At 22.0% G+C, this 9,641-nt stretch overlaps 6 protein-coding genes across 6 annotated transcripts, besides 17 other annotated features; 3 read left to right on the forward strand and 3 right to left on the reverse strand.

The window, feature by feature from the left end:
* Nucleotides 1-1,000: a repeat region.
* Nucleotides 936-1,685: a repeat region.
* Nucleotides 1,672-2,038: a repeat region.
* A 48-nt stretch (nucleotides 2,039-2,086) lies between these two features.
* Nucleotides 2,087-2,117: a sequence feature (AT_rich).
* Nucleotides 2,115-3,113, reverse strand: EDI_339320 (uncharacterized protein; the record flags this gene model as incomplete). Its single annotated transcript, XM_001736408.1, has 1 exon — nucleotides 2,115-3,113. The coding sequence occupies one exon, from the start codon at nucleotides 3,111-3,113 to the stop codon at nucleotides 2,115-2,117; it is 999 nt and encodes a 332-aa protein (XP_001736460.1).
* Nucleotides 2,209-2,390: a microsatellite.
* Nucleotides 2,484-2,573: a microsatellite.
* Nucleotides 2,868-3,037: a microsatellite.
* Nucleotides 3,114-3,671: 558 nt separating the features above from the next.
* EDI_339330 (uncharacterized protein) lies at nucleotides 3,672-4,730 on the forward strand (the record flags this gene model as incomplete). Its single annotated transcript, XM_001736409.1, has 1 exon — nucleotides 3,672-4,730. One exon carries the CDS (start codon nucleotides 3,672-3,674, stop codon nucleotides 4,728-4,730), a length of 1,059 nt encoding a protein of 352 aa, XP_001736461.1.
* Nucleotides 4,731-4,746: 16 nt separating this feature from the next.
* Nucleotides 4,747-4,816: a microsatellite.
* Nucleotides 4,781-4,820: a microsatellite.
* A 15-nt stretch (nucleotides 4,821-4,835) lies between these two features.
* Nucleotides 4,836-4,964: a sequence feature (AT_rich).
* Nucleotides 4,965-5,055: 91 nt separating this feature from the next.
* Nucleotides 5,056-5,299: a sequence feature (AT_rich).
* Nucleotides 5,300-5,456: 157 nt separating this feature from the next.
* Nucleotides 5,457-6,023, forward strand: EDI_339340 (uncharacterized protein; the record flags this gene model as incomplete). Its single annotated transcript, XM_001736410.1, has 1 exon — nucleotides 5,457-6,023. The coding sequence occupies one exon, from the start codon at nucleotides 5,457-5,459 to the stop codon at nucleotides 6,021-6,023; it is 567 nt and encodes a 188-aa protein (XP_001736462.1).
* Nucleotide 6,024: 1 nt separating this feature from the next.
* Nucleotides 6,025-6,064: a sequence feature (AT_rich).
* Nucleotides 6,065-6,264: 200 nt separating this feature from the next.
* Nucleotides 6,265-6,293: a sequence feature (AT_rich).
* A 241-nt stretch (nucleotides 6,294-6,534) lies between these two features.
* Nucleotides 6,535-6,675: a microsatellite.
* A 44-nt stretch (nucleotides 6,676-6,719) lies between these two features.
* EDI_339350 (uncharacterized protein) lies at nucleotides 6,720-8,069 on the reverse strand (the record flags this gene model as incomplete). Its single annotated transcript, XM_001736411.1, has 1 exon — nucleotides 6,720-8,069. The coding sequence occupies one exon, from the start codon at nucleotides 8,067-8,069 to the stop codon at nucleotides 6,720-6,722; it is 1,350 nt and encodes a 449-aa protein (XP_001736463.1).
* Nucleotides 8,070-8,181: 112 nt separating this feature from the next.
* On the forward strand, nucleotides 8,182-8,655 carry EDI_339360 (uncharacterized protein; the record flags this gene model as incomplete). Its single annotated transcript, XM_001736412.1, has 1 exon — nucleotides 8,182-8,655. The coding sequence occupies one exon, from the start codon at nucleotides 8,182-8,184 to the stop codon at nucleotides 8,653-8,655; it is 474 nt and encodes a 157-aa protein (XP_001736464.1).
* Nucleotides 8,656-8,683: 28 nt separating this feature from the next.
* Nucleotides 8,684-8,758: a sequence feature (AT_rich).
* A 32-nt stretch (nucleotides 8,759-8,790) lies between these two features.
* On the reverse strand, nucleotides 8,791-9,228 carry EDI_339370 (prefoldin subunit, putative; the record flags this gene model as incomplete). Its single annotated transcript, XM_001736413.1, has 2 exons — nucleotides 8,791-8,910; nucleotides 8,998-9,228. 2 exons carry the CDS (start codon nucleotides 9,226-9,228, stop codon nucleotides 8,791-8,793), a joined length of 351 nt encoding a protein of 116 aa, XP_001736465.1.
* Nucleotides 8,921-8,992: a sequence feature (AT_rich).
* Nucleotides 9,228-9,324: a microsatellite.
* Nucleotides 9,325-9,641: the final 317 nt, after the last annotated feature.

The raw sequence follows: 9,641 nt of genomic DNA on the forward strand, positions 1-9,641 counted from the left end.
TAAATATATTATTAATTTCATTTAAATATCATATATTTAAATATTTATACAATTTATCTCTTTCATTTATTTAGATATTTTTATTTCAAAATATTATTTGATTAATATTTTTAATTCTTATTTTATTTTTTATTTATTTCTTTATTCTAAATTATTATTTAATTTATTCATTAATTATTCTCATTTCTTCATTATTTTGTACCATTATTCTCATTTCATTATTATATAATATATGATTTATATTATTGAATTTCTATTCAATGAATTAAAATTTATATTTATTTTGATGATGATACAATTGATAATGAATCATAATATAAAATTCATCATTTTAATATATTATTTATATTAATTATATTTATATTATATAATTATATTCATTTTATTCATCATATTTCTTTTTATTTATATAATTCATTCTATATTAAATTATTTTATTTATTTTTTATTATTATTCATGACTCAATAAGTCATATAATTTATTAATTTCATAACATGAATTTAAATATTTCTTTCTTTTCTTTCTGAGGATTTAATTTATGATTATTAATTATTCATTCTTTATTATTAAGAAATTATAAATATATCATAATTGATTTTTAATAATTTTAAATTATTCATTATTCATATTAATTTTATTATGAATATTATCTTTTAATAATGATTTAAATATTTTCATAATTACATTTTATAATTGATAAGATTATAATTAATGATAATATTCTTATAATATCATTTATTAATTAATAATATTCTTTAATTTACCATTTCTAATTGGTTTATTTCATTAAATTTCAACTAATCATTAAATATATTAAAATAATATTCTTTTGATTGTATTCTCTTTAATTAATATAAATATATTATAATATATCAATTCATATATTATTTAATTATTTTCATTATAATTAAAATTAAATCATCCATTATGATGATAATATTATCATAATTCTTGTATCTTTCATTCTAAATTATGATTTGATTTATTTTTTATTTATTTTAATTGAATAATAATAGTAATATATTTATTATATTAATACAATTATTTTTCATATTGATATTTTATTATTAAATTATACTCTATTTTATATTCTATGATTGAGTTTATTTTCATTTTAATATATAATTTAATTGTTTATTTTATATGATAATTTAATATTATTAATATATTCTTTGTCATTATTTACATTAATATTTATCATTTTTATTATATTTTATATTTATTCTTTTCTTATTTTATTATTTAATTTCTTATTTATCAAATTAATTCAAATTAATACAACATATCAATTAATTTCTATTTACTTAATTTGTTTTGTTTTATTTTATTCTTATTTGATTATCATTTTGTTTTTTGATATTCAGTGTTTTGTTCTTTTATTTCTAATATTATCTTTTTCATAATTGTAGTTTTATTCATTTGTATTATCTCAAATGATAATTATATTCTCAATATTTGTTGTGTATTTATCATTATTTTCTTATTCTTTATTTATGAAATAAAAAATAAACAATAAATTGTTGATGATTTAATATTAATTGATTTTATTCTTCATTTTGTGTATTGTTTAATTCTTCTTTTGTTTTTTTCTTCAATCTCATAGTTTTCATTTCAACTTTTTTTATATTCAATGTTTTAATTTTATTTATTTCTTATGTTCTTCTTCTCATCATCATTCTTCTTCTTCTTATTCAATTGCTCATAATTTACTTAGAGAATGATGATTTCATCTTTATTTCATATTTCTTTGTTATTTCTACTTTTTATTTCATTTATTTTTCATTTTATAAATTATTTTCTTCTTTTAATTTTAAGTTTTCTTATTTCATTACTTGTAATTTGATTCTTGTTTATTTGTGTTTTCATCTCTTTTATTTCTTTCTCTTCTCTAACTCTATCTCATGTTTTTTTTTTGAATCATCTCATTTGAAATGTTTCGTTCTTCTTCTTTCCTTTTATGTTTGATATTTAATAATTTCTTCCATTTCTTTGGTTTTATTTTGAATGTGTTGATTTCTTCTTTTTTGCTTTCTTCTTTAAGAAGTAAAATTAGTTTAATAAAATAACAAATGCCTCCATGAAAAGAATAAAAATATTTTAAATAAATGTATTATTACTCACTCAAATCTCTTGACTTTTTATCGCTTGTATCTGATTTACTGCTTGAGGAAGAAAGAGTTGATGAAGAGTCACTTTTTGTTGAACTATCTTCTGATTTTTTATTTTCTTCTAATTTTTCTTCAGTTTCTTTTGGTTCTTCTTCAACCTCTTTTGGCTTTTCTTCAACCTCTTTTGGCTTTTCTTCAACCTCTTTTGGCTTTTCTTCAGTTTCTTTTGGCTTTTCTTCAGTTTCTTTTGGCTTTTCTTCAACCTCTTTTGGTTCTTCTTCAGTTTCTTTTGGCTTTTCTTCGGTCTCTTTTGGTTCTTCTTCTGTTATCTTTTCTTCGGTCTCTTTTGGTTTTTCTTGTGTTTCATTTGACTTTTCTTCTTCTTCTGTTTTCTTTTCTTCTTCTTCTGTTTTCTTTTCTTCTTCTTCTTTTGGCTTTTCTTCAGTTTCTTTTGATTCTTCTTCGCTGTTGGAAGAAGATGAAGATTCCTTTCTAGGTTCTTCCCTTAAATCATCAGCTGACTTTTCTTCGTGTATTTCTTCTTCTTTTGGAACTTCATTTACAAGGGGTTGTTGTTTCTGGTCTTCTTTGATACTACTAGAAGATGAACTTTCTTTTTTATCGCTCTCATTACCTTCAGTTGCTTGTTCTTCTTGTTTAGGTTCTTCTTGTTTAGGTTCTTCTTGTTTAGGTTCTTCTGTGACCTCTTTTTTCTCACTTTCAGATGTTGGAGTTAAAGATGAAGAACTCTCACTACTTTCTTTTTCTTCTTCCTTTTTGTCCTCATTACTTTCTTCTTTATTTTGTTCGTTTGCCTCTTCCTTTTTATCTTCTTCCTTTTTATCTTCTTCCTTTTTGTCTTCTTCCTTTTTGTCTTCTTCCTTTTTGTCTTCTTCCTTTTTGTCTTCTTCCTTTTTGTCTTCTTCTTTCTTTAATTCCTCTTTTTTATCTTCTTTCTTTGCATCTTCATAATCACTCTTATCGGCTTTTTTACAACAAAACATGAACAAATGATTATCAAGTTTGGTAAAGTTCCTGTCTTCTTTTTATACCTCTCATCCTCGTTACAAATTCTTCAATCATAGTCTGTTCTTTAAACTTCTTTCTAATAAGTTTTTATTTCATTTCTGTTTGTTTTTTGATTATTTTATGCCACGTGTTCTATCTTTTTTTAATTTGTTTCAACTATTTTCGTGCTTTTTTCCATTCCCCGAATTTCTTATTTTTCCAAATGGTTAAATTATTTTGAGATATATAACATATAAGTATAATTATAGTAATATTTTGTGTCATTCTTTGGAATAACATTTTAGCTTAACAAGTACAATTGAAGTATTAGAGAAATGAATATTTTAACAGTTCAAAGAAAAAATATTATACTATAAACACCACCAGAATGGAGCCCATTAAGAAAATTGGTTATTACGGTTAAATGAATGAGACATAAAGAAAATAAGGTATAAAGGAAAAATCTGATGAAATTTAAAGAGAAAATAAAGAATTAAAAAAAACCAACGAAAGAATATTTAGAAATAAGAGAACTGAATAAAACAAAAAAGATAATGAACATTCAAACAAGTATTAAAATTTCTATCAATGACTACGTTAACTTATTACTACTTAAAGATAAAACCCTCTTTCAAGAAAGTATTATTCAACAATTAACACAAGAAAATAAAAATTTAAAAACAGATTTGGATGAGTTAACAAAAAAATATGAAGAAACATGTTTAAAGTATGCAAGCAAAATAGAAGAAGATCAAAGTTCATATCAAGTACAATTAACTAAATTAAAAAAAGAGTTAGAAGAGAAACAAAATATTATTGAAAACGAAAGAACAGAAAAATTACAAATAAAATATGAAAGCTCAATGATGAAATTAAAAGTTAGTCAATATGAAAAAGAAATAGAACAACTTAAACAAGAGATAATACTTCAACCTGAACGAAAAATTCCAACCGAAATGCCTACACAAATACAAATGGAAAATTTAGAAGGTGGAACTGATTCTGAGTCTCAAACAGAACTAAATATCATTACAGAAAGTAAAATTAAAAGATCCACTAGAAAAAGAAAGAAAACTGTAACACAAACAGAAAAAAATTTAGTTTTAAAAGCCACTCAATCTCAAGATGACAAACAAAAAGAAGATGGAATTTCAAGTGATTTAATCAATACTTCAATAGTTCAATCACCGAATAAAGAGAAAGTTAATCTCATTAAAAATTCAGATATCAATTGTAAAGCAAATCAATTAGTATTTTCAAATACTGACCTTAGTAAAGCTCCAAAAGAAATTGTTTTTAAAGTTAAATATAAATTAGTTTTACAAATCGTTCAACAATTTTATAAAGAAGGAAAATCAATTGAAATTTGTAAAAGAAGAAAATGTATTCGTGCATCTATTGTATTTGGTGAATATCAAAAGATTTGTAAATTACAATTAGTTAATGAACGTTCTGATGAAAAAAAAATTTGGAATTTAAATCGTTCATTATTAAGACAATTCAATTCTTGTATTCTTCATATAGAAGATGAACGGCTCAAGTTAGGATATGAAAGAAATTTTGATTTCTTAAGAACAAACGCTTCAATGCTTCTTTACTTAGGTGATTATTAATAACTTCTTATGACTATTATTTGCTATTTAATGTTCTTTTATTTAGTAAATTATTTTTATCTTTTTATTTATTCTTTTTTTTGTTTTAATAAACAAATTGGATGGTTTTAAAATAGAATTTAAATCATTTTTTTTATAAACTTAGAAAATAATCTAAAATGTAATAATAATTTAAAAGATATTGAAACAAACTTATGTTTTATTTAAAATTTATTTTTTTATTTTTTTAAATATCTCAAACCATTTATAATTGAAAAAAGTTATTTTAATCAATTTGATTTTCTAAAAGATTTAAGCTGAAATATAATCGAATAGTTTTAATACCTTTTTTATTTATTTGTACTTTTTATGTTTAATTTCAAATAAATATTAAGAAACACTAATTTAATTTAAATTTTTGTATTTATTAGACTTTTAAATACTAAATAAAAGAAAAAATAATTAATCTAAATAATTTAATAAAATATTATAATTTATACTTTATTTATTATAATATAAACGAATAGTTAATTAAGTTATTAATAGTATTTTTATCAATTTTATTAATAATTTTAATTTTGTAATTTTTTCATTAAGAAGAACTAAGAAATTGGTTTCTATCCTTTAAAATCATTTACAGATACTTTTTCTTTGCATCAGGAAAAAGTAGGGAAGTATTAAAAAAAAGAGCCCTGAAATAAAAAAGATAAGAGAGACAATCTCATTAAACCTATAAAATTAATTTTTATGGACTCACTGCCACCAAAAGAAGAAACTTTTTTATATTCAACATCTGCATTTACACAACACAACAGTGTAATGGCCATTGAACCAAACACCTTTTCAGGAAATCATCCATTCATTTTAGAGTCTTCAAAAGATGTAGAAGAAGACAAAAAACAAAAACAAAATATAAATACAATGAATAGTAAAAAAGTTCACAGAACAAAAAGTTTCTATAAACTTCTTTTAAAAAATAGATATACAATAAATAAAATGGTTAAAAAATTAGAACAACTCAAATTAAATACTAGTAAATTACAACAACAGTATTTGTCTAGTCTTATTAGATTAAAAACATTAAAAAATTCATTACAAGCTTGTCCTATTTATCATGTAGCTATGGAAGAATACAAATTTCAAAAAGAAAGAAAAACACCAATTGATTTTATTATTCTTCCACCTTTAAAATTAAAAGATCAACAAAGCCAAGTTGAAACAATTAAAAGTCAATTATCAGCTCCCCTCTTTCATTCTTTAACTGAAGATAAATATGATGAAGTTCCTTCTTCTTTTATTTCTATTCCTAGTTAAGAAATAATAATTTTAATAGTTTTTAATAATTTTATTTTATTCAACCACAATTCTATTTTATTAATTAATCATTAAACTATTTGAAAATATTTTCTTTCTTTTATGTGCAATGATGATTCAGTCCTGCTTCTGCAAATTTATCTTAAATGTAAGTTTAATATAAATTGTATGAAGACATCATAAACCAGTATAAATCTGAGCTATTTCTTTTTTGTTATAATAAAGTAATGTATATTTTTGGTTTTATTAAACAAAAATTTATTTATATTACCAAATTGTTTAATTAAAATACTTGGACACTGCTTTTAAAAGTTTAGTTTCAAGTATAAGAATAATTTATTTATGCAATCAAAAAGAATAACGCAAATTATTAGTATAAAAATATAAATTGTTTTGATATTTAGTACTTACAATGACTGAATAGATGTGTAAAGAAAATGAAATGAATGAATTTTTGAATAGAGTTAAGTTAAAAGAACACTCAAAAGTATTACTTTAGTTTTATTAAATTAAGAAAATAACTCAATTAAAGTAAATAAAAAAAAAGGAATTGAAAAAAATTAAAACAAAGGAAAAAAAATTTGAATTAAATAATATATAAATATAAAATCATAAAAATTAATTTAAAAAAAATCTATTAATAACTAAATAATAAATTTTATTATCAAAGTGCTCTAATAGAACTAGAATCAAATATTATTTACCATAATCATATGCATCTAATTTTTCATTAATAAATGACTCAAACATTTGAGTTTCACAAAATTCTTTTAAAAAAGGAAGATACTTTGGTTCAGCTTCTTCAATAAAATCTTTTTTTCTAAATAAACTAATTTGAGGTTTTCCAGGTTCTTTTAAAGTTTCAATATAATCATCAAAATTATCTACCATTAATCTAAACTCAATTTGAATTTTTTGTAATGCCCATTGAATATATCGACTATGTTCTTTTAAACAAAAATGAGTTGGATGATTTTTACAATTTTTTAAAGGTTTTCTTATATCTTCAATAGAAGAAGCAATTTCATTAGCATTTGGAAGAAGAATAAAGTCATCAGTGAATTTTTGCATAAATTTATCATCAATATCATATAAAATAGAGTTTTCAGGAATTTCATTTGGTAAAGAATTACATCCAATTAATAAAGGAGTTGGAGAATCAATTAAATCAAAAAGATCATTTATTAATACACTAATTATAGGTGAGTCATAACTAAAAGGTTTAACTGCTTGAGTAAGAAAAGATAATGCACCACTTAAAATACATCTATTTTTGCTTTTAATTAATAACTTTCTTTGTAAAACTAATGCAGATAATAAAATTATTAAATCTTCAACTGGAATAACTCTAATAAATAAACAACACCCTAAAGGACATTCAATATTTTCAAGTAAATTTTTATTCCATGATAAGTTAACTGTTTGTTGATAATTTTCAGGTAAATTAAAAAATTGTTTAAAATAACTTTCAAATGTTTTTTTTGTTATGTTATTTGTTTTAAACCAATTTATATTTCTTTCATTCATTATTAATGCTTCTATAAATTCTATTAAAAGAAGATAACGTGAACTTGTACTAACTATCATATAAACAATTTCGTCTTCATAGTAAATTAATGGTTTTTGTTTATCAATTTCAATTCGTTTTATTGAAAAACATAATCCATTTCTTTCAACTCCATTTTTTGGACTTGCCATTTTTAAACTAAAAAAATTACTTACATTAATACACCCTTCTTTAATACTTTTTTCTATTTGAAATAAATCTTCAGTTGAAATTGCTTCTTTTTTTTGTGTTTTACATCCTTCAGGAAAACAATATAATGAAATAATTTTATATTCAAAATTTTCAATATCAATATCTGGATATCTATAAAGAATTTTTGCTTCACAATCTTCTGAACTAGTTGCTCCAATAATTAAAAATTGTTCTACTAACTTCCTTGTTTCATCTTTTTGATTATATTCTAATTTTGAAAATGCTTCTCTTCTTCCCCTTGCTCGTTCAAACTCTTCTTTACTGAAATATGTGTTTGTATTGTTCATTATTTGTGTTATTCAAATAACAGTTTTGTTTTGTATTTTTTTATTATCCAAAAAATATGAAACGTTACACACAATGATGATATGGCAAACTTCATCTTATTTTCATTAAACCATGTTAACATTTTGTTTACTTTTGGCATTTGCATTTGCCCGTTCAAGTATGTGGAGTTCTATGGATTATAAAGGACTTAATGTTCGTGATTGGGAAAATGGATTACTTGAAGCAAAAAGACGTGAAATGCCAATTATGGTAATTTATTTACAATCAAATGTTATTGATGATGCTATTAGAAAAGTATTAGATTTTAATCAAGATGAAAGTTATATGAAAAGAACTTCAAAATTTGTTGTAGTTGTTGCTGATGATTCTGACCCTATTTTTACTGAAACATTTGGTGAGTCAGAAGAAGTAAAAACTAAAGGATTCCCAAAAGTAGTATTTTATCATTATAATGGAATGAAATTTAATTTTAAGAATGAAAGTCCAAATTATCAATATGATGACTCTTTTGATTTAACTGATGCAATGGAAGATGTTTTAGATATTTTTGAAGAAGGAATTATTCCACAGAAAAAAGAACTTTAAAACTGAAAAGATTTTAAGATATTCTTTCTAATTTATATTAAAAATATGGTTATTAAAAACATTATATTTATTTTTGTTATTTTAAACAAAATAAATTAAAAAAGAAGAGATTAAATCATATTAAAGAGAAATCAATTATGGTTGAGCAAGAATTGGTTGATCTCTTTGTTGAATTTTATAATGCTCCATAAACTTATTAATTTCAGAAGTTTTTGAAGCAATGTTATCATTTAACTCTTTCATTAATTGTTGAATCTATTTGTTCATTAATTATTTTATTTCATTTTTTATATATAAATTAATTCTAATTTAAAATATTAAATATTTATAAATATAACAAACTTGTTCAATCGATTTGTTAATTGCTGGAATAACTTCTGATGCTGTTCTTTCTACCATTACCCCATTGACTAATCTGAAACATTTTCTTGATGGTTCAACTTTACTTAAAACATCTAATACAAGTCTATGTTCTTTTAGTGTTGAATCCATATCAGCAAGTTGTCTAGCCAACATGTTTTGGTCTTGTTTTAATTGTTGGAATTGTTGAAGTGCAGCTTGTTCTGGGTTCATTTCCTTTTTAAGTTTTTCTTTTTCTTTTTAATTTTCTAGTTTTTTTATTAATGTTTATTATTTTATTTCTTAATTTTTTAATATTCTTTCTATTTTCCATAGAATAACAAAAATATTACTTGAACATAAATTATTGTTTTAATAATATGGACTGTTCATTGGATCATAGTTCATGAATTGACTGTAACGAGCAAATCTTGGATGGTATCCATAACTTGGATAATTGTATCCTAGTGGATATCCATTAGGGAAATATCCATATCCCATTCCTGGGAAAATGTGGTGACGTCCATATTGCATTCCTCTTCCAAGAGGAATATCCATTCCTCCATACATACCAAGTCTTCCCATTCCAGGATATAAAACACCACCGGTTAGTCTATTTCTTGGTAATCTAATGTTATCTAATTTTT

This window comes from Entamoeba dispar, genomic scaffold (assembly GCF_000209125.1).
Source record: "Entamoeba dispar SAW760 scf_1105229459841 genomic scaffold, whole genome shotgun sequence".
Taxonomy (NCBI): domain Eukaryota; phylum Evosea; order Mastigamoebida; family Endamoebidae; genus Entamoeba; species Entamoeba dispar.